General features: G+C 41.6%; 1 protein-coding gene across 5 annotated transcripts in view; it reads left to right on the plus strand.

The window, feature by feature from the left end:
- The first annotated feature begins 383 nt into the window (after positions 1-383).
- Positions 384-24,162, plus strand: part of Dyrk2 (dual specificity tyrosine phosphorylation regulated kinase 2) — a 56,641-nt gene continuing 32,862 nt past the window's right edge. For 2 of the 5 annotated variants that reach the window (XR_007108289.1, XR_007108290.1), the window contains exons 1-4: positions 384-809; positions 1,433-1,581; positions 8,472-10,393; positions 18,710-18,759. Coding sequence is in view for 1 of the 5 variants with exons in the window: in XM_047549169.1 (XP_047405125.1) it covers positions 761-809; positions 1,433-1,581; positions 8,472-10,076 (1,803 nt within the window). In the remaining 4 variants the exon portion in view is untranslated. Of the gene's footprint in view, positions 810-1,432; positions 1,582-2,882; positions 2,904-8,471; positions 15,081-18,709; positions 18,760-24,162 lie in introns of those variants that run through there. The other 3 variants (XR_007108291.1, XM_047549169.1, XR_007108292.1) reach the window with 3 other exon arrangements.

Here is a 24,162-nt window from a genome sequence, read left to right on the forward strand (position 1 = left end):
TCTCTGCGGCGATTTCGGTAGGAGAGAGGGAGTGGTAGGTTGAGTAGTAAGGCCAAAGAGGGGCTTTGCAGGGGCTGGAGAGGCCGGGGAGGGGAAAAGGTCGTTGGTGGAGGAGCCTACGGGAACAGGGCAGATGGCCGGAGGGGCAGGAGGAGGGCGAGCGGGGGCTGCAGAGTTTTGCAGGAGTAGAAGGGTGGCTATGCGGAGGATCCGGTGGAGAACTGGGACTCCTGTGGGTGGCTGGGTGGGGGTGGGGTGTGCGTGAGTGTGTGTGGCTGGGGCCGGGGGAGTCCGGGGAGGGGCCTACGGCGGGGGCGGGGCTGCCCTCCCGGGCCGCGGCGCGCGCGGGCGCTGGTGTGTGAGTGTGCGCGGGGGCGCGCGCGCGAGCCCGGGAGGAGGCTCCCGAGCTAGTGGGTCCTCGCGGCACAGCCCGCTCCCCGCGCCCCTATGTGAGGGAATCGGGGAGCCAGCGGTGCGCAGGGGAGGGCGAGGCATGTGCACGGGCCGGGGGGTGCTGCAGCCGCCCGAGGAAGAGGAGGACGGCGGCGGTGAAGAGGAGAGCGGGGGGCTCGCGGCGGCGGGCCCGGGCCGAGGGGATGCAGCGGACTGTGTGTGTCTGGCTGTAGCTGACGCGAGGCGGCGAGGAGGCGTCGGAGACCCGCGTGAGGGGCGGCCAGGAGGCGGCGGCGGCCGCGAGAAGTAGCAGCGGGACCGGCGGCGGAGACGGCAGCCTTGAAATGCATTTTTCTCTCCAGCGGCCATGTTAACCAGGAAACCTTCGGCCGCCGCTCCCGCCGCCTACCCGACCGGTAAGGAGGGCTGTCCCACCGCGCCGCCCCAGCCGGCCCACAGCCCGCCCCCGGACCTGCAGTGGCGGGGCGGGCAGCCGCTGTCCGCGGGACCTCGAATAAAGTCGGCGGTGAGGTGCGGGAGAGCTCCCGGCGGACCGCGCGCCCTGGCCTCCGCACCGCTGCGCTCATTGTTGCACGCGGGCCCAGGGCGGCCTCGAAGGGAGCCCCCCGCCCCGGCCTGGCTTGACCTGTGAGGGCTCTGACGGGGCTGGCGGGGCCTTCTTCCCTCCAGTCCCAAGCTTGGGGAGGCCGTTGCGCCCTCCTCAGCCGGCCAACCCCCCCCTCCTGGCCGCTGGCCGCCTGCAACGTGGGCCCGCGAAGCTCAGGCCCAGCCCGGCTTCCCCGCGGGTCGCGAACTCGCGCGCCAGGGCCCGACTTAACTTTGCAGCTGCCGGAGCCCCGCCCGTGGGTGCGCGCTGGGGAGCCAGTCCCGACGCCCCCTCACTCCCCTGTTGCACGTTTTTGCTGTCCCAGTCTCTCGGTCTTCTGGGAGACAGGATACGCTGCCCGTTGGGGTGGGGGATCTGGATGACTCTCTCCCCCCTGACCCTCTTTTGTCTCCTCCCGCGTGTGGCTACCAGGCCGAGGAGGGGACAGCGCTGTTCGCCAGCTTCAGGCTTCCCCGGGGCTCGGTGCGGGGGCCCCTCGGAGCGGAGTGGGGACCGGCCCGCCCTCCCCCATCGCCCTGCCTCCTCTCCGGGCCAGCAACGCTGCGGCCGCAGCCCACACGGTGAGAACCAGCCCGCGGGCGGCCAGGGGGGTGGGCGGCGGGAGGGCGCCCGGCAGAAGCACCGGGCTCGTGGGGTTGTGACTCTGGGACAAGAGAGGGCGAAGTGCGGGCAGCTTCACGCCCCTGGCCTGTGGCCTGCCCTCGACGCCGCCCTCTAACTTGGGCGAGCCAAAGCTGCAGCCACAAAGGAAGATTCGTGGCGTGGGCCCCTCACTTCCCCTCCGGAGCCCGCCCACCCCTGAGATCCTCTTCCTTGGAACTTCTTTTTCGCAGCTTTCCTTCTGTCTTTCCTCTTTTTCATCCTTGCTTTCCAGAGCTCCCTTCCCTGACCCGGTAAACACCGCCCCCCCCCCCTTGGGTAGTGGGTATTTATAGAAACATATGTGTTAGGGACAGCCAGGCCGCCCTGCCCGGAAAATCGATCCCCCCAAAGAGCCTCTGAGGCCTGGCTCCAGCCAGCAGGGAGCACCACCAATTGTCGCCCGCGTGTGTAAGCATGTTTTATGAGTGCTACAGGTTTGAGCACAGCAGAAATTGTAATTAACATTAACAAAAATAAAAGCCACAGCAGCAGTCAAAACAAAACAAGCCACCCCTGTAGGATTCCCTAGTTGGACATTATTCAAAAGGAAAGGGTCAGCTTTGTTTTGTAGGCGGCAAGGAAAGGGTGCCTGACAGGTGTTGTGGCCCCTCCAAGGGCCAAGAGAGAGTGGAGAACCCAGTATGAGACTAGTGACTGCAGAGATCAGCAAGCTGGATTGGACTTAAGCATGGACCTTTTCTCAGCTCCCAGCGATTGCCCTTGGATGGTGACTGGCATCCTAGAGGAGGTTTGCGCTTGGAGGAGGTGATGGTTTTATAGATCTTTTTCCTAGTTGGATCTTCCAGATGAGCCCCTAAAGGTGGTTTTGTGTGAGGGATGCTCAGTGGCAGGGATATGGTTTTGTTTTCCACATGAAAGTTGAGTTCCTGTAGAAAAGGCCATTTGTAGGCTGTGGAGGATCAACTCTGGAGCTCATGTGTTCTGGGGAAACCTGTTTATTCCAGGAAAAATTGTGAGTGGATGTCTGGGCTGGAGTTACTCCAGTTAGACTTGGAGGGAGGGAAGGAGGGAGGGAGGGAGGGAGGGAGGGAGGGAGAAAGAGAGAGAGAGAGAGAGAGAGAGAGAGAGAGATATTTCAGAGGAAACATTTCTTGTTAATCATTCTCTCTCTCTCTCTCTTTTTTTTCTTTCTGACATGTCTAGTCCCAGGGGCTAGGAATTCACTACAGATATTAACTAAACTGTGTTGGACTGTTGATGGGAGGGAGAGAATCTGCAGGTAGGATGAATAATTCTGTGTATTGCCCTTGAATGTTCTTGTCACAGATATTTCAGTTAAGGGACTGCCATTGGTTTTAGGGATTCGGATTTTTTTTTGTTTGGTTTAGAATCATCTGACAGTTTGGAAAATATAACATCCAGTTTTTTTCCATGTGTTGATGTAATCACATGACATGATGTGAACTGGGAAAGAATACTTGGTTTGCATCTGGATTCCACTCTTTTAAGGATGGGCTTAGCTTGATCAGTGCCTCTTTGCCATTGAAATATGTGATGAAATTAGAGAAAACAAAATCTCCAGTGGAGGAATAGCCTGTTGTGTGCCAGAAACGTGAAGATGTGAGTGTATTTCCCAGTGCTTCTAATGATAAATGTCTGTGTTTTGCTGTCCGTATAAATATGTCTGGTTTACTTGATTTTAGCTTAAGTCTAAACTTCAGTGTGCTGTTAATTATTAGATGGTTGGTTTTGAAAATGTGAATTTGGGTTTTGAATGTTGTTTAGTTTTGATACTATATGTATAACATCACAGATTTCATAGAATAAGAAAGGTTAAAGTGACCCAGTTTATGGGACCCTATTCCTTCATTTTTAGATGAAGATGCAGACTCCACAAAATAACTGGTTTGGTCAACATTCCCTTGCCAGCTCATATCAATACATATTGTACAGTCCCAAACCCTCCTGAGTCTGGTTTTAATATACTGCCTGGCACTATTAAATCTAGGAAATTGTATTAGCTATGTTATAAATGCAAGAACCTTTGCAGATTCATATTCCCATATGTCTGTCAATTTTTTATAAGATTTTTGGTTTTAATTCCAGAGCAATTACACCTGGGAAGAATTATTTTAGAATGAGTGGGGAGAAAAGGGCATTAAGGAGAGAAAAATGATCTTGTCATAGGAATTTGCCCATATTTTCCCTTATAAATGATATAGTAGACAGGTAAATAGGTGATTATAAAGATTATGATTCTTTTTAAAATTTTTTTATTCTGTTTCATTGTACATGACAGAATGCATTTATACATTTTGATAAATCATGCATAAATGGAGTGTAGTAAGATTATGATTCTTAGAATTTCCCATTGCTCATTGTTTTCTGTCTCCTTTTATCTTTTTTATACTATACTAATTTAGTTAATTTACTTGTCTTTTAAAGTATACCCAGTACTTATCTTGATTCCCATTGTTTTTTTTTTTTTTAATATAGTATGGGAATATTAATATATTTAGTTTATAAGATTCCAAAATACTGAAATTTATCACTTTCATGACTTTTAAATGTTGAAAGCACTCTCAAATTACCTTTATAAAATAATTGGGATTAAATAATGAAAATTCATATTTTAAAAATAATACTGTTTGGAAGCAGAACAGGTTAATGTTTGACTCAAGGCTACAGGGGCTGTCTGTGCTGGGGAGGAGTTCACATCCTGTCTTTAGACTCAGATTTATTCCCATAACAGTACACACAATAGTTCTAGGATGACTTTGGAGAAGTTTGTAAACCCCTGAAGATAGTAGTGCAGTAAAAAATTTGTCCTATTTTCATTGGAAGGGATTAAAGTTACCAAACTTGTTAGACTGTTGTTCTTACATGACTTTTAATACTGAAATATTTCATGGTCAAAGGAAACGGTTGTAGGTTCTTCTAATTTAACTTATCACTTTTGGGTGTTTTTAATCATTCAACCTGTGTTTTTAAATGTGACACACGCTGTGCTAGACATTAGCAAATCAAATAGGAATAAGCCAAAATCTCAGCCTTGAGAGACTCAAGTGGGAGTGAGAGGGTTTTAATGACCTTAAGTTTATGATGTACTCCTGGCATATGTATTCTGGAAATGTTCTGGCTTTTCTAATTCTTTACCCCCAACCCCCACCTTTGTAGATCCGTTAATTGTGCTTTTGAGTTTGGCTGTGATTTCAGAGTCCTACAGCGTTCCAGGCTCAAAATTCTTTGACTCGCTCTCACTTGAATCCCTTTAATATCTGGAAAGTTTAAGGTTCCATGTGTGGCTTTTAGGTGTTTAGTTGATGTCTGCTACAGGTCCTTTTAAACCAACTGTCCTCAGCCTCCAAGTCTGTGCTAATGTACTGAAAGTGTAACATTTTGAGACTTAAGACACCAGGGATGTTTCCTAATGCCCTGGGCATTGACTTCATGTTTCTTTTTGAAGGTACAAAATATATTTCTCAAGAATAACCCCCAAGAAATAAATTTTCATTAAGTGCTTATTGTATATCTGAGTTTATGTTAAGAGGAGCTTACAAAGATAAGAGGTGACCCTGCCTTGAAATTACTCGCAGTCAATTCCAGGTGGGAACATCTGATGTTAAAACATTTGCAGTAGAATGAAGTAAGTGTTATTAATAATATAACAGAGCATTGTAAGTACAGAAGGAGCTGTTTAGTAGGTCAGGAAAATGAGAGTTAAACCAGGCATTGAAAAGTGAGTAGGAGTTTATCGCCTAGACAATGGAAGGAGATTCCATATAGCATCTGAAAAGGACAGTAATAATAACTCTCACTTGCTAAATACTTTATACATACTATCTTTTTAATCCTCCTAGTAGCACTAATGAGGTTGCTCTGTTACCTTCTCTCTGAATACAAGGACAGTGAGGTTCAGAGACATTAATTGCCCAAGTTCACATGGTTGGTAAATGGTGGAGCTGGATTCATTTCATGTGTGTCTTACTGGAAATCCTTGGGCTCTTACAAAATGTGACCTCATCGAAAGCAAAGTAGTGTAAAAATACTTGGTGTTTTCATGGGTCTTGGGGAATTCAATTTTGTTCCTCTTAGCTAAGTGGCAGTGACTAGACTACTGAAGGGCTTAGATTATTGAGGCTGTACATTTTAGGGCCTTGTGTTCTCATTGGTAAGTTGCATTAGCTGTGGAAATGGGAAATAACTGTGAGCCTTGAGCAAAAGCAAGAGCACTTGGATTGATGCTTGTAAATGTAACTGTAAAGACATTATGAAGAAGAGACTTGGAAAATTCCATACTGAGAAGCAAGGGTACATGTTATGAAGCTGCTTCAGTTGTCCTAGTGAAATGGGGTATATTTAGGATGCTTATGGAAAAGTTATTTATAGATAAATGTGACCAGGCCTCACAGTGTTTTGGGAAGATGGATGGGGGTGCCAAGAGGGTTTTCCAGGTGTGTCACTTCCAGGTGTACAACTGAGTGACTGTAGAATTGGAGTCTCTTGTTTGTCAAAAATTGAGGATTGTGAAAAGAGAAAACCATTTTGGCAGAAAAATCACAAGTTGAGTTTGACTTGCTTCTGAAAGAACTGAATAGCAGTTGGATGTAGATCGTTAGCTCTGGAGACATGGATTCTGCAGGTCTGAACTAGAGAAGATAGGGCAGACATCAGCCCATGAGTGATGCTAAAGCCCTGGCTGTGGTCAGGATCAACCAGGGAGTTGTAGGAGTGAGCAACCAAGAGAACTGAGCCTCGAGCCCCAAGGAACCTTGGAACCAACCTAAGGACAGGCAAACTGACAGTTGATACTACCAAAGGAGACCAAGAGGAAGCGGTTGGAGAGGTACAAGATGGTCTAGTTCATGGACAAACTCTAGCTCACTGAAATGTTTGTGATCACCTTTTGAAGTATGTGAAACAGAAAAAATGCCATAGCAAAAATTAGAGTGAATTTCAGAAGCTCAAAAAAATGATGGCTATCATTTTAGGAATCCTTAAACTTGCAAGGTTAATGTAGCCTTAAGCTTAATGAAGCTTTTCTTATAACATGTATGTAAGTAATGTATACTTTCATCCTGCCCTTAGGAGAATAGTTGTATAGGAGGGATATGTTTTGAATTCCAGGTGTTTTAGTGCTAATGATTGACAGACCATAGTGTAAAGGAAGGGATGCAGAGAAACAGGTTTGGGAAGAAAATCAGTGAAGACTGTATTACTTTTATACATGCCTAAGGCCTTCCTAATGCATTTTTATGGACTACCCTGCTTTTGGTGTAGAATGAAGATGAACTAACCTGTCCAGTCACCCTAATAGAATATAAGGTCACCTAGCATGGAATATCATCTCTGAGTTTAATGAAAGAGCTCAACTATAAGTCTTAGGTAAATCTCTCTGAGAAATTAGATCCCTGAATCTATAAAGTCATAGACAGGTTCAACTACTGCCTTCTAATCTACTTTAGAAGCAAGCAGAGAGAAACCTCAGTTTTCAGATAATCATAACACATGCGATATGTCAGCTGAAGAAAATGGAAAGGGCTTGATCTTCTAGTAGGAAGGATTTGAAATTTCAGTTTATAATCCCAGTGTTCCCAGACCATTTCTTGAATTACTATGTTACAGCTACAGAGTACTTTTTTCCTAGAAGTATAAAAAGCTCCAAAGGTAGGCTTTAGCAGGGGATAACAGAAAAAATACTGATGACAGAGGCCTTCAGCTAGTTTATTATAAACTCCTGAAGGACACCCACACTCCTAGTTTTGTGGTCAGACCTCTGGCAATACCAGAGTTGAATGAATGAGGTGGATTGTGAATGATAAGTTGATCTTTGAGATTTCATATAAAAATCACCTAGCAAGCTCTTTTGAAGGAAATCAGGCATGTTCTCAGAAGGCCTAGGCCTCTTGGTTTACCAGATCAGTTTGTTTAGATAGAACTGTTCAGGGATGCATGTGTGCCTCAAATAGCAATGACTACTTTGTATTCCCTGTTGGAAAGCTGAGAATCTCAGCAGCCATAGAAATGCTTACTTTCTGAGAGCAGAGCCATTGACCAAAGCAAGGCCCCAAACATTGTGGTGGTTGCTTGGTTTGATGGGCTGAATGGCCTTAAATGGTCATTATAGTCAGGAAAGCCCAGAAACTTTTAAAAATAGATCAGAGGCTTACAAGATAACTATGGTGCAAATCTTTGTGAGGATCTTTCAAGCAGTGTTTTTCTTGGTCACTAAATCATATATATGTTCCTGGATTTCCAAGGAGAAGGGAACACGGGTGATTAAGCAGTTTTGGAATAGATCTAGATATTGGAGAAATGGTATGTGACTCTCGTCCTCATGTTATAAAGAAGCTGCTGCGTGAGGTGTGGAAGATGCTGTGATCCGGGGGTTGGGAGCCTGTGTAAACTCTGATGTGCTAATGCTTTTCCTGTGTCCAGTGTCATTTTTATGTCGAGTATGCATTGAGTGGAACACTTAACGATGGGCCAGTACTAAATGTTAGGTTTAGAATGATGAACAAGAAAGATTAGTCTTTACCTCCATGAAGAACTTACTGTAAGGACTCCAACTTTGTAGAGCAGACTGCTTGTGTGTGTCAGTCATGTTTTTAGCCTTACTCAGTCACCTTAGCTCTTTTTCTTTATTTGCATCAGAGCCTGTTAGCATCATCTCCAGTCTCTGTCAGTGTGTTCATGGGGTCCCTCCATTTAGTAAAACTGATTCTGCCTGTGGATTCAAACGGAGGTGGATTTTGTAAAGGTGGGGGATGGTGACTGACTTATGAAATCTCACATCTGAACAGGCAGAACTGTTCCATTCTATTTATGTTTCCTGTCTCAATTCCAGATTGGTGGCAGTAAGCACACAATGAATGATCACCTGCATGTTAGCCACAGCCACGGACAGATCCAGGTTCAGCAGCTGTTTGAGGATAACAGTAACAAGCGGACAGTGCTCACCACACAACCAAATGGGCTTACAACGATGGGCAAAACGGGCTTGCCAGTGGTGCCAGAGCGGCAGCTGGATAGCATTCACAGACGGCAGGGGAGCTCCACCTCTCTGAAGTCTATGGAAGGCATGGGGAAGGTAAAAGCCACCCCCATGACTCCTGAACAAGCAATGAAGCAATACATGCAAAAATTAACAGCCTTCGAACACCATGAGATTTTTAGCTACCCTGAAATATATTTCTTGGGTCCAAATGCAAAGAAGCGCCAGGGTATGACAGGTGGACCCAACAATGGTGGCTATGATGACGACCAGGGATCATATGTGCAGGTGCCCCATGATCATGTGGCTTACAGGTACGAGGTCCTCAAGGTCATTGGAAAGGGGAGCTTTGGTCAGGTGGTCAAGGCCTATGATCACAAAGTCCACCAGCATGTGGCCCTGAAGATGGTGCGGAATGAAAAGCGCTTTCACCGGCAGGCAGCAGAGGAGATCCGAATCCTGGAACACCTGCGGAAGCAGGACAAAGACAACACCATGAACGTCATACACATGTTGGAGAATTTCACCTTCCGCAACCACATCTGCATGACGTTTGAACTGCTGAGTATGAACCTCTATGAGCTCATCAAGAAGAATAAATTCCAGGGCTTCAGCCTGCCTTTGGTCCGCAAATTTGCTCACTCGATTCTGCAGTGCTTGGATGCTTTACACAAAAACAGAATAATTCACTGTGACCTTAAGCCCGAGAACATTTTGTTAAAGCAGCAGGGTAGAAGCAGTATTAAAGTGATTGATTTTGGCTCCAGTTGTTATGAGCATCAGCGTGTCTACACATATATCCAATCACGGTTTTACCGGGCTCCAGAAGTGATACTTGGGGCCAGATATGGCATGCCCATTGATATGTGGAGCCTGGGCTGCATTTTAGCAGAGCTCCTGACAGGTTACCCCCTCCTGCCTGGGGAGGATGAAGGGGACCAGCTGGCCTGTATGATTGAACTGTTGGGCATGCCTTCCCAGAAACTGCTGGATGCATCCAAACGAGCCAAAAATTTTGTGAGCTCCAAGGGTTATCCCCGTTACTGCACTGTCACGACTCTTTCAGATGGTTCTGTGGTCCTCAATGGAGGCCGTTCCCGGAGGGGGAAACTGAGGGGCCCACCGGAGAGCAGAGAGTGGGGAAATGCACTGAAGGGATGTGATGATCCCCTTTTCCTTGACTTCTTAAAACAGTGTTTAGAATGGGATCCTGCCGTTCGCATGACCCCGGGCCAGGCTTTACGGCACCCCTGGCTAAGGAGGCGGTTGCCAAAGCCTCCCACTGGGGAGAAGACTTCAGTGAAAAGGATAAGCGAGAGCACTGGTGCTATCACGTCGATTTCCAAGTTACCTCCACCTTCCAGCTCAGCTTCTAAACTGAGGACTAATTTGGCACAAATGACAGATGCCAATGGGAATATTCAGCAGAGGACAGTGTTGCCAAAACTCGTTAGCTGAGCTCGCGTCCCCCCGATGCTGGTAATCTGAAAGATACGACGTAGCTGAGCCTTATTGGGTTGAAAAGGAGTAGCTCAGACCTGTTTTTATTTGCTCAATAACTCGACTCATTTGTATCTTTTCAGCACTTAATTTTAATGTAAGAAAGTTGTTTGTTTTGTTTTTATAAAATACATGGGGACAATGCTTTAAGTTTTTATACTTTCTGAAACTTTTTGTTTTCTACAAGTACGATGAGCCTTACTGTATTTAGTGTGGCGGAGTAATAACGTCAGTGGCAGGCCATTGATTACTTCATGACTGCTGCGCATTTACAGGTTGGTCAAAGACATTCACTATGTTTTTATGGTTTATATTATATTCTCTCCTCCTCTCTCCACGCGCCAGGTTCATGCAGAGGTGTAGCATGTCCTGCTTCCTTTTTCCATAAATTAATCTGGGTGGTAGTGATGATGGGAGGACAATAGTCAGGATGAAAATGATATTCTAAGAAAAACTGCACCTTAAGAGATTTTGTTCCTGAAGTAATGATCAAATACAAAGTAAGATTCCCCAAGTTGTAAATTGCCCAGTTAGCATTCTGACATTTTAAAAGCTGGCAAGGCAGCATTTTGGTGGCTAAGTGGAAACGGAAACGTGTGTGTTCCTCCAAATTTTCTACTCTGATCGGCAAGCTGTTTTGTCAGGAAGCCTCCTATTACAAGATTGGTTATGCACCTAATTTTAGAAATGTATTCCATGACTGTTCCTCACTTCTCTGCTCTTCTCTCTGTTCCTCTTTCACCACACATCTGTTATCTGCATTTAGTTTGTCTTCTTCCTTCAGCTGTCTATCCCAGACTGTTAATTCAGAAAGAGACATCTCAGCTGTATGATTGTGACCATCACTTCATATTCCAATTTTAAAAAGAACAGCAGTCCAGCTACTGAAGGTGGGAATTTCCATAGTTCCAAAGAAGATTTAGCAGGTTGGAGTGAGTTCACACATTTCAGGTGCCACTGCAAGGTTCCCTTAGCCTGGGAAAGTATCAACTCTCTTTAAAAAAAAAAAAAAAGAAAAGAAAAGAAAAAGAAAAGAAACAGTAGGGTTGAAAACCCTCTTGGTGAACAGAAATCACTGTGGCCGTTCAGTAAGGCCAGCTTTAACAACGCATTTAAAGGAAGAGAAATTCAACCTCAAGTTAAATGGTTTGACTTATTCTTTGCATCTTTAGAAGAACCACAGAATTTGCATTCCTCTATTTTGTTTTACTTTCTTTTGGATTGCACTGATTGTTTTTGTGGGAATGACACTTTACCTGGGAAAGTAACCGAGAGTTAGGTAAAAGAATATTTTCTTCTCTGAATAATAATTATTTTCACAGTGAAAATTTCAGTATTTTATCACTAATGTATGAGCAGTGATATATATCAATTTCAAGGCACGTGGAAAAATTTTTTAGTATGTGCAATTTAATATAGAAAGATTTCTGCCTGTTTGGACAATAGGTTTGGGGTAGTATAAATTAGAATAAATAACCTTTTATATGCACAGATATTATTGTATTGCCTGTAAATTGAATTACAAGTACTTAAAGCATGGTCCCCAGTGAGGCCAAGAAAGTTTCCGGTTAAGTTCTTTTAATATGAATCCTACAGTTTTCTCTTACTTTAAGATAAAAAAATTGTAGTTTTGAAAAAAAAAAATTTTACTTATCTTGAGGCTTTGCTGGTTCATGGTGGAAAAATATGCTCAGGAAATATTTCAGATATTTGCCAAAAAACAGTAATAAGATTAGCTTATTAATAAAATAGTGATATTGATATTTGCTTTACTATTTAAAGGTGTCACTGATAAATTAATTTGTACTTCTGTATTTAGAAATTATAGCTTATTTCCCCTAGTCAAATTCTTTAGCATATTGTACACATTTATGTGTAATCTGTGAAAGTGCAATAATATGTTAGTAAGTTGCATTTTAAATAATGCTCATGTGACGAAACCCCCAATCAGTGGTTTATAGGACTTAAACATTTGTGTATTTATTGAGATTTTGGCTTAAAGGCTTAAGAAGTGTAAGACTTGGTTTGGTGACTTTGTAAAACCATGAGTCTCTTAATGATGGTTAGCTTCTTGAGGTCATTAAAATAAATAGAAACACATAAAGGTCACTTTCCCCTTACAATTCTCCTCTTCCATTTCCACTCTCATTTTTACATTGGCTCAAATATGTGATACTGAGCCTGCCATTATTTATTTCCCTATAAGATCATTATACATAAGAAAACTTATATTAAATAGTAAAAATATGTTTATCTTTTTCCCACCACACAAAACTGGTTCTTAAGATGCCAGCAATGCATTTGTGACTATCTTTATTCACAAATGCAACCGGAAACTTTTAAGCCAAACTATAATGTGCAGTGCTATGGGGCTTTTTTTTTTTTTTTTTCCGTTCTTACCCAAATACAGTGGAAGTTTCTATATTCATGAGAGCCACCACGTGTCAGCATTTAGTGACAGAGCTGCTTTTAAAAAATTCGTTTGATTATACTATCAGAAAAAGAAAAATCTTGCATCTTCATGATTTACAAAACCTAAAAAATAAAGGGCTCTGCTAGGCTACTAGGGGTCGGCTTGGAAACAGTCCTTAGTCTCACAGGTTACCATTGTCTAGGGATGTCTAAGCTGTTGTCAGATGTAGGAATAGCACAGTGTCGTCTTGTCTTCGGTTGCAGTCTCATTTGGCTCTGTTTCTTGCACCACCAGAGTGTTCATTGCCACTTAAGTGTATTGCTACAACGGTGGAACAACAGTGATGCAAGACTGTGTAGATTAACAGTAGAGGAGAAATTGTGCCCTTAGTGTTAACAATGTGCCTTTTGTTCTGAATGCCATGTTGTAGGGCATGCATTTTTTGGCCTCTTTAACTCTTTAAATGCTAGGCAGTAAGGATGGAACCCACCTCTGCAAAGTTACATCTGTCTTAACTATCTAGTTACAGGCCTTAATAGAAACCATAAGGCGTGAATCATCATCGGATGTTGAACAAGATAACCATTGACTAGTTACACAGGGAATTCCTGTGTTTAAGGGGTTAAAGATGTCCTTTGTTGTATCTTAACATCAGACTGATTTTTTAAAGGATATTTTTTTGTTATGCTAACACTAGACAAAAATCAACTGTATTTGTAAAAATTTACCTCAAACCATTTAATTTTATAGTGTGATTAATCCCAGGGCATTTGGTATGAACCAAAGTGCATTCCTTTTATATGTGCCTGGCTCTAGTAAGGATGGCCAGGGATTTTTACAATATGGGTGCAAGGCACTTAAGCCACTTTTAAACTTAATGGGTGGTTTGGAGTCATATTAAATGACTCCTTCAGAATGTTAGAAAACACTTTAGGCATCAGTAGCATTGGGCCATATTGGAATCTTAAAATACAAGTGTGAATTATTTTAAAGAGAGCATTCATTTTTGTAATTTTTTTCATCAAGAATATTTCTGGTAAGCAGAAGACTTTTTAAAAATCTGATTTGGTTGGTAAAGGTTTTAATATTGCCCAACATAATGCTGTGGTAGCATTTAAAAAACAAGTATTTGTGAACTCTTTGTTTCTTAGGGGCTTGTACATCTCTCTGCTATGGACATATAAAAAATTAATTGTAATTATACTCAGCTCAACTGCTACAGTTATGTCTAGGCAGTGGCTTGGGTTTTTATCGAGCAACAACTTAGACACGTGACTGTAATATGCTGCAACTGTGTGTACTGAAAATATGTGAAAATGGTTGAATGTGGACTGTGTATATATGTATGTAAAAATTTCTGTGAGATGCTGCTGTCGCCACTTAACATGAAATATGTTCTAGTGGATTTTAATCCTAGTGGCCAGTTCTATGATACTGTATGTATTGTACAGCTGATGACAGGAGTAAGACTGTTTAGTGAATATTTGTTAAATTTTATTGTTGTGGCCAGAGATAATTTCAGAATAAAATTTTAATGTCCTACCTTACTTTTCTCCCCTTTTCTAACTATAATTTAACTCCTGATCTATTGCTGGTATCATTCTTGGTCTGCTAGTCTAGAGAGAGTTTAGAATGTTAAGCAGGTAGTTCTATATCAGTGACTTGAAAAGTTAAAATAGTCCATTCTACCAGTTTGTTCATCAGCAATAATTTATTAGTTTAATAGAGATGTGCAAACTCCAGGTAAGAGAGACTAAAGTTTAATACGCAGTTCTTGATGTTTTCAGAATATTCTAATTCTTTACCTTTAATGTTTTCATGTTAATTTTTTACATGGTGTCAGCCATATTCTACCATGCTTAGAGCCTCAAATTTTTTTTTCTTTTTTTTTTTTTTTTAAATGCTCTGGAGTGGCAGTTAATCTATGGGGACAGTCTGTCAGTTCTTCCCCACCAGTCTTCATTCTTTCCAGTGCACAAGTTATGGTAAATTATTATTGTGTGCTCTCCCCAGCTCCACCCCATGCTTTTTAATGTGAATGCTTTTGCAGTTTTTGTACTTGGTGTTCTCTGTAGTTCACATTTTGGGGTTTTAGTGCCTCTTGTAATGCCTGGGTCGGAACTAAGTCCTGTGAACTGCAACTGGCTCATGGTGTGTCAAGTTCAGTTAACACCAAGCTAAGAGTTTACTTACAGATGACAGCGAGCAGATGCTCTGGTAATTTGTCAGACATTGCAGGGATATTATGTAGACAAATATTTCCCTCATGTGGAAAGAACTACCTCACATTTGTATTTACATCCCTCCTGCCACCAGCAGCCGAGGAATTACTTTGTGTGTTTTCCTGCATCAGTAATGGGATTTGCTCAAACAGGGGAATAGTATGAGAGTTCCTCAGCCCAGGTTTTGTCTTAGTATAAGCTATGCCATAGATTTCCATTTTTGTTTATTTTGCCTTTCAAGGTTTATACCCAGTGCAAAAACAAAAACAAACAAAAAACAAAAGACCCAAAAAACAAACCCAACTGATCAGACAACCTAAAGCAAAACAAGACAATTAGAAATAAAATTTTAAGAGATGAGCATTACATATAAAGTTGGAAGTTAGTGCTAAAGCAGCAATTTTTCAAACATATTGTCCCCATCTGACTTCAGGGAGATTATAGTTCCCACTCTTTTTTATCAAATCTTTCGGAGCTCTTTCTGAAATTGATAAGTGTTTGAATCTCTATAATTTCCCTTTTGGAATCAACAGCTATACACATATTTTTGGAAATTCAAAGTTTCCTTCAAACCAGCTCTAGAGTATGTTCCTAGCTGAGGTTGATACTGAGTCCTTTAAAAGGGGGAAATTGGTTTGATTATTTTTTGTTTTGGCAAAAAAAATTGAGAGGGAGCTGAAGAAAGGTTATTTGTAGTATTGTTCCAATGTTTTGTTTAAGTTTGAATTACATTGAATTTCTGTTGGGCCATTAGGCAAATAAACACTTCTCCTTAGTGATACTTAATGCAGTCCCAGATGGAAAATGACTGCCAGTGTGTGGTGCACACGTAGGAGAACTGCATCTCCCTGCAAAGTCTTTGTTTGTGTACTTGGTTAGACTCTGTTTGCTATGATCACATTCTTAATATCTGTGGAGTATTTCATATATGGGGGAAAGACAGAATTGCCATTTCCTTGCAGAGGAAGTTTAATAAAATGTTAGTGAGGAAGCTAATGAGTTGATATTTACTTTTCTGAAGAAAGCTGACATTTTAGGAGTATTAACTATCCATCCACAATAAGGAGCAGCAAGGATGTGCTATGACCAGATCACGTGTTCCAGAGAGCACTGCTCCTTAGGAAGAAGGTGCCACAGATCTCATGGTGCCCTGTGGACCTCCATTCATCCTCACATGTTCTTTTGAGCTATTATTATCCTCACTTGATACTTGAAGGAACTAAAGTGACTGGCTTCAAAGTGACTTTGTAAAAACTACAAAGTTTGGGGTCCAGGTTTTAATCAGGTAATTTTGGTCTTGGACATTAAAGGAAAATTCCAAACCACATATCGCACAAAAAATTTAGAAGGAGGAAGGGAATTTGTGCCAGCAATGGGTAGAAACTACAAAAAATAAATAAATAGATAAAATTAAATTAAAAAAAAAGAAGGACTAGAGCATCCTCTTTCTCTTCAGGGGCACCCAGTAATGTTAAATGCACTTGTATGCACCCTTGGTATATTTATAGAAGAGTAACTTAACCTTGCCATTTAAGGGGAGGTAATTATTGTAGCTTATTCTTTATTTTCTGTGTTCTTAAAATGTTTTTTTTTTAATATTTGAGTGTATGAAAATATTTTTTGACACTACTAATTCTCAGGGATTAAAAGTTAAATTTTACTGACTGTAGCAGTAGGTGAATCTTACATTCAAACTTACTCAGGTTTCCTATCATATGCCTCTATATTTAAGAAAATATAGAATGCCTGCCAGGGAAATATATAAAAATAAAAATTTCAGATACAATTTTAAAATACCAAATTGTAAATAAACCAGTTTTACAAACTAAAATATTGTGTCTTTCCTTGCGTTATATCCCAAATTATTTCCCCTCCTGAGGTTTAGGTCTTTTAAATATCAAGACTATTTCTTCATTTGTAAAAATGAAGTGTGCTATTTGTAAACCAAAGCCCAAGGACTAGGCCCAGATCACATAAGTAAAAGATTATTGAATTGTTTTCAGTTGTTTGGGGGGAAAACATAATTAATTATAAACAATTTATGTAGACCTTAAGTAAATTTAAGTATATGAGTAAATTTGGGCTAATTCATCATGCTTTTACTTGAAGAAGAATACAGTCTTTAATTTCCCCTTTCCCTAGAATTCAATTCATTGGAATTTTGGCTTGGGTAGGCTGAAATTTAAAAAAAGAAATTCAAGTAATAGAATCGTATTAACATCTATTGCAGATGTCATTCATTTGCCAAATATTTATTTAATTCCTAGTACATGCCAAGTTCTGTTGTAGACACTAAGAATACATAATGGTGAGCAAAACAGACATGGTTCTTGTCTTAAGGGAGTTTTTAGATTGGTTGGGAAGGCAGGCATTATATAAATCATATGAACAAAGACATAATTGCTGATGTAATAAGTGCTGTGAAGGAAACGCACGTGGTGTTGAGTATACACAGTGGCAGAGGTGGTGGTTGTGTGGTTCCAGGGTGGCTTCCCTAGGAAATAGCTTTTGAACAGAGGAAGGAAAAGCAGGCAGCTAGAGGAAGCTAGGTGAGCAATTGAAGTGTGACATGCAGCTGGTAGGTAGTTGGGCACCAGGACATGGCGGGCCCTATTAAAGATTTTGGTCTTTGTCTTATGTGCAAAGCAACAAGCAAGGGATTTTAAGGAGAAAAACAAAACAAAAAAATGCTGTACGCCTCTTGGCTCTCCCTGGCTGTCTAGTAGAATATACCAAGAAGGGTATGAATAGGTGAAGACCATTTAGAAGTGTTGGCAAGCTGGGCAAGGTGGCACACACCTGTAATCCCAGTAACTTGGGAGACTGAGGCAGGAGGATGGTGAGTTCAGAGCCAACCTTAATAAAATTGAGATGCTAAGCAACTCAGTGAGACCCTGTCTCTAAATAAAATACAAAATAGGGCTGGGGATGGGGCTCAGTGGTCAAATGCCCCTGAGTTCAATTCCTGGTTCAAAAAAAAAAAAAAAAAAAAATAGAAGTGTTGGCAAGAAATGGCAGATCAGACCATAGAAGAGAAATAGATTTTTAAAGAAGGTGGATTTGAGGGCTCCTTAGGATGCAGAAATATAAGATAATAACAGAGGTGTTTCTTTAAGTATGAAAAGTAGCTTTAGCTATTTTTGATTTGCTACATTGCATCAGGGAAGTGCAGTATCCAATTCATTTGAGGAAGGCAAGAGCTGAAAATTAACTTCTGTCTGCAGAGTGTAAAGTACTGGTAAACTATCTCCTGATAAATAGTTGAAAACTTTGAATAAAATCTTATTAATTCATTCAAAAAAATTTTTTTCAGAAACTCTTAAAAAGGGATTGGGTGAACAATAAGAGAGGGAGGATTATAGGGGTCAGATAAGCCAAATTCTCCAATATAGCAGTCCCCTTTGCTAAGTTGCCTGTCTCTCAGGCAGGGTATACTGTAGTCTAGTCCCCTCTCATCTGCAGTTAATGTATTCCAAAGATAGTGATGTTTGAAACCAGGGGTAGTACTAACATTATGTGTGTGTGTGTGTGTGTGTGTGTGTGTGTGTGTGTATACATACATACATATATACACAAACACATATAAGTACATGTCATGTTTTTATATATCTTTGATAAAATTTATAAATTAGATACATTAAGAAATTAACAATGACAAAATAGGACAATTACAATGACATACTATAATAAAATTGCCAGGATCACTGGTCTTGTACTTTGTGGCCATTGTTAAGTAAAATAAGGGTTACCTGAACACAGTGATTCTGTGACAGTGGAAGATGAGATGGCTCCTTAATGTCTACTGGGTGGGTAGTATATACAGCATGTATGCACTGAACACAGGGTTGTTTCATGTCTCAGTGGAATAAAGTGAGATTTCTTTACTCAGAATAGTAAATTAAAATCTAAAATCTATGGATTTTTTATTTCTGAAAATTTCCATTTAATATTTTCAGACAATGGTTGACCCCAGGTAACTGAAGCCATTTGAAAGAGAAAACTTCAGGTAAGGGGAGACTACTGTATTTGGATTTGACATGTATGATATACCAAAACAAAAAATACCAAATGAAGGAAAAGAGTAGAGAAAGAAGTAGGTCCCTGCCCCTGAGGACTTTATATGTAATTGGGAAGACGAGATTAGATAGAAAATATTAAACAATTTGAGAACAACAACAACAAGATAGCTTTCAGAATAGTAAAAGTCATTTGTGTTGCTACTGGGTAAGGATAACTTCAAGGAGATGTGTTTTCGGCCAGGTTTCAATTAAGGTGGGGAGAGAGGAAAAGACATTCCAGGAGAATTGCTCTCCTTGAGCATGTGTGTATTTTTCATTCATCTGGTCACCAATATTTGATTTATGTGTATAATTTTGGCATAATGTAAGGCAGAGTGAAGGGGTGGGAATACTTCACTTGGAAAGGTAAGCCTCGTCGTGTGGTTTCCTCGAACATGCTACATTGTCCCAGCCATTTCACATGTGCCGTCATCTCTAGAAAGCTTTTCTCAGTAGCCACTGCCTCATCCTATGGAACTCCGCACAGACCAGATGTGGATCCCTCCACAAAGCCCTCTTTCACTTGAGGGTGGGCTAGGTGGCCCTTACCCAACGCTAGCTTTGGCCTCTGTTTCTCTGCACCTGGGAGGGATTTCTGCTAACCCACTGGGACGTAAGTAGAACTGCGTGGAGAAAAGGAGGTGGAACCCTCTCTGCAGCTTCCCTTTGGACACAAACTGGCAAACACAAAGTGTCTAGAGATACCATTTTAGTCTGGAAGGTGGGTTCTGAACAGATAATCATGAAAAATGTTAGCTATGAAGAAAGCAAAGTAGCTGGATGTCATGAGGAAGCATAAAGGACTTGGAGGAGGGTGAAGTCCACTCTTCTGGTAGCAGATAGAGGCGTGTTTTGAAGGACGTGATATTCTGAAGGATGTGGATGCTCAGAGGCCAAGGGAAGAAGAGCAATCCAGACTCTGAGCTCTAGTACTGACTAAGGCTTGTGCTCCTGAAGCCTGGTGATCAAGGACTGGTCGGTGTAAAATGAGGAGACAGAGAAAGGCAAGCACCGTCAGGCCACAGGCAAGGCCACACAGACCTGGTGAGGAACTGGTAAGGTGTTCTGATTATACCAGAGAGCCACTGATGCATTTAAAGTGGATGTTTTTTTGTTTTGTTTTGTTTTTTGGTGCGGTGCTGGGGATTGAACCCAGGACTTTGTGCTTGTGAGGCAAGCACTCTACCAACTGAGCTATCTCCCCAGCCTGGTGGATTTTTTTTTTAGAACAGCCATCCTGGTTTTCTGTGAAGAAAACCTCGATAGGAGCCCAAATGGAAATGGTGACACTTCATGAAACAGGAGTCCCAACTGCCTGGGAGAAGTTAGGGAGGGAATTCGATAAGAATAAAAGTGGTGCCAGACCAGGAATTCTGCCTAGGAGGTGAGGAGAAGTGGGTTAAGACCCCGCAGGATGTGTTCCTTCATGATGACCATATTAAAATTACACATGAAGGTTTTTTTTAAAAGCCATGAAGGTTTTTTAAATGTTAAATCTGGGAAGACCATTTGCCTACTAAACCTCAAGTTTCATAGTTGCAGTTTAATTAATCTATTAAAGACATTTAAAAAGAGTAAGAAAGACACTTTGCAGAGAAAAAGTAGAACAAGGCATGTTCAAAACATTTACATCAGAAACAAACCAAATAAATAAATAAATAAATAAAACTGTGAATCAAAGCAATGTGTTTTTTTTTTTTTTAACCCATGAAGTATCAACAATTAAAGGAACAGTGATGCTTGATGCTCATGAGTGTGCGGTGGCACAAAAGGCTTATTTGCTGCTGCTGGGATATAATTAGTGTAAGCTTTCCAGAGGGCACCTTGGCAGTCTGCATTGAGAGCTCTAGGAGTACTCACTTGCTTCTATCCTACTCCAAGAATACATTCTAGAAATAATCTGTGGCGTAAACAAATTTCGTGTACAAAATAAGCGTATAGCACAAATCTGAAGAAACACTGGTATCCATCAACAAAGGATTGCTTACATTTATGCACACATTGTAATATTAAGCAACAACAACAACAAACCCATAAAACAAAACGAAATCCCTGCAAACACACATACACATAGACACAAACACAAAGACCCAAAACTGAACGCCTTCCCTACCATAGCGGGCAGAGGCAGAGATGGCATCAGAAAAACAATTAGAAGGAAATATTCCAATGTTTCAACAGGTAGCGCTGATTTTAATTTTCTTTTATGTTTTCATCAATTGTCACAATGAGTGTTCACATTTTAACAACATTTTTTAAAATAAAAAAAGGAAAAATAAAAATATATCGAAGGAAAGGAATAAAACTAAAAGAAGACTTGGATGTAGCAGGTGAGCAGAGCACTTTACTACAGGGAGGGAGCTCATTTCTGTCCTGCCGAATGGCCAAACCATTCCGCCTCTCCTATGCTGTCTCACCTCCAGTTTCTGCCACCTGGAATACTGGACAGTTGGATAACTCCAGCTGTCTTTAGATCTCAAGTAGCCAGTGCTTCCTCTGTTCTTAGCTGTTCCCCACCTCACAGGCTTCCTCAGACCTAGTTGCTCCTGCTGTGTTCTCTGATGTCCATCTCAGCACCCACTTGCATAGACCTTAAAACCTCAATGTCAGATTGGGTTAATTGTTAATCATGAGATTCCAAGAATGCAAGATACTCTCTTTCTGGCCTCCTAAGGCATCCCTAGTGAGTAGCGTAAAGTTTGAGACAAAACAGGACTTCAATAAAAACTTGCAAATGTGTGAACGGAGTGCTTGGAGAGGGTCCAAGAGATGTGTACAAAGGAAGCCGTCCTTGCCCTTTGAGGAGGAGATTCCAAAATAGTAAAGGAAATGGAAAGTTATCCATAGGCTTAAAAGGGGGGCAATGGTGAGGCAGTGGTGTGGTGAATGCAGATCCACTCACAAATCTCAGATGTCAATGTGGATAGATGGAAAGGTGCCAGGTAAAGGTGGATCCATTGAATATTTTTTTCAGATAGGCAGAAGTAAAGCAGAGTCTGGTACTTTCTTCTGCTTAAATTCTCCAATGACCTCTCATCATACTAAGGAAAAATGGACAATTTCCTTGACATGGGCTTGAAAGCCCTCTATGACCTGACTCCTGGTTTTTTCCAACTTCATATGGTTCCATGCTCCCCCAGCTCAATCTGTCCCAGCCACAACTGTCTTTTGTGTGTCTCTGATGTTTCAATTGTGGTCCTGTCTCAGGACCTTTGTCCTTCCTGTTCCCTCTGTGGACACACTTCTCCCCTCTTTCTTTGGTCGGGTGATGCCTCACCATTTTCACTTAGGCTGGACCCTCTCTGGGCAGAGAGCACTTCCTGGCCATTCTTCCAGTGCCCATCTTCCCTGCCCCAGTCTCTTTCTATTACATCATCCTGTTTGATTTTTTTTCTAAAACACTGATCAGTACCTGGAAAAAAATTTGTATGTGTCTGTTTAGTGACTGTTTACTGTCAGTCTCTCTTCATTGCATGTAATCCACATTATGCTAGTTCTTGCTGCCTTTGTATTATTTCCTACTACCTTAAATGCACTGGCATATAGTAGGTGCTCCACAACTACTTATAATTGAAGTACCTGTGTGTTTAGAGGAGGTAAAGAAGCCAGTGGAGAGGAAGCAGTTTTGAAGTGTTGGATGCCACGAAGGCATATCATTTCTAATGCCAATCCTTGAATGCTTGGAAGTGGCAGCCTGGAACCCTGTCTTGTGATTATGAAGTTTCCTCAGGGTTCATGCTATGATTGATTAACAATGTCTGCCATGGACATAGAAAGGGGCAGCTTAGCAATGGAATAGACTTGTCTGTGTTCCAGTATGCATCACTTCAGTTCTTGTCTTGATAACTATAATTGCATTCAGGTGATACGACTGACACCATATCTCAGTTCATATTTAGGTAGTTTTTTTTTTTTTTTTCCCTTTTAGGAACCAGCATAACATGAAGAGTATAAATGCTTTTATATCAGTATAACTTACTCATGTATTCTTTAACATCTGTATATGTGTGTGTGTATCTTCAGTGGGATAGAAGAAGGACCAAAATGTATTTCCTTCATCTTAATCTCCTTTCTTCTACACTTTCCATGCCTGATCTTTTGGGTGGCATTAGAATGGTAGCCAATTCTGAGTAAAAATTCTATTAACCTGTCCATCACTAAGAGGTGCATGGTACTGACAACAAGGTAGAAGGGACCCACAGTTGTTTTCTTGTTTTAGATACTTGCTGTCTCCTTTCAGGCTTGGAATCTGCAGGTCTCCTACTCCAGGGCTAATTATTTCCTCTTGACAACAGTAAGACCTTTTACCAAGATGGACACATTCTTGTGTGTCCTTACCTAGAGGATGAATAATGGACTGATTTTCCCAGGCACCTTCATGAATGATATAAAAGAGAATACAAAGATCAGAGGTTTTTCCTGTTTGGGAGATCCTTTTCTCTGTACTTGTTCTGAGATATACTGCTCTATAACCAACAATGCATTGCTATCATGCTATCGTGAAATGTGAATTTTAAAACCCAGTATAAAAGTGTAAAGTGCTTGGCCCATGAGTTCCTGATCATTTAATAGTGTTGAGATTAACCTTGGGCATCAAAGAGACACTTCAGTGTTGTAACTGCCATGGCCCCATGGCTTAGAGGGCCTGGCACCATGACCATTGCTTCCACCTTGAGTAAGTGCTCCTATTGATCTTCCTTGAACCAATGCCAGATAAAAAAAGTTTGGTTTTGTTTGGAAGTGGTCCGAGCTTCAATTATCACCATTTTGGGAAAAAGGAAAAAAAAAAAACAAGCCAGAGTGCAACTCGGAGCTCAGTCTCACCATTCTTCCCTCATTGAACCTCCAGAGTATATCGCTACCATTGGTCTGAAATTCAAAGTACAACTTTGTGACAGACTGAATAATGCCTCTGCCAAAATGCCCACATCTTAATCCCCAGAACCTGTGAATATGTTAGGTACCTGATGCTATAGGTCACATTGTGTTCTCCTTAAATTCCTGTATTGAAGCCCCAAAACCCTGTGTGACTACATTTGGAGATACAGCCTTCATGGTAAAGGTGGTGCTCTAGTCCTATAGGACTGGTGTCCTTACAAGAAGAGATATCAAAGCATGCGCACACCTAGTACAAGCCATGTGAAGACACAGCAAGAATGTAGATTTTTACAACTAAGGACACAGCCCTCACCAGAAACAACCTCTTATTTTGAACTTCCAGCCTCCAGAGCTACAAGAAAATAAATTTCTGTTTTTTAAGTTTCTGGTCTCATCATTTTGTTTTGGCAGCAAGAGCAGACTAATACACATGGAAAAGGGAGAATAAAGTTGTGGGTGAAATTAGAATTGCT

The sequence above is a fragment of the Sciurus carolinensis genome, chromosome 4 (genome assembly GCF_902686445.1).
Source record: "Sciurus carolinensis chromosome 4, mSciCar1.2, whole genome shotgun sequence".
Lineage (NCBI taxonomy): Eukaryota > Metazoa > Chordata > Mammalia > Rodentia > Sciuridae > Sciurus > Sciurus carolinensis.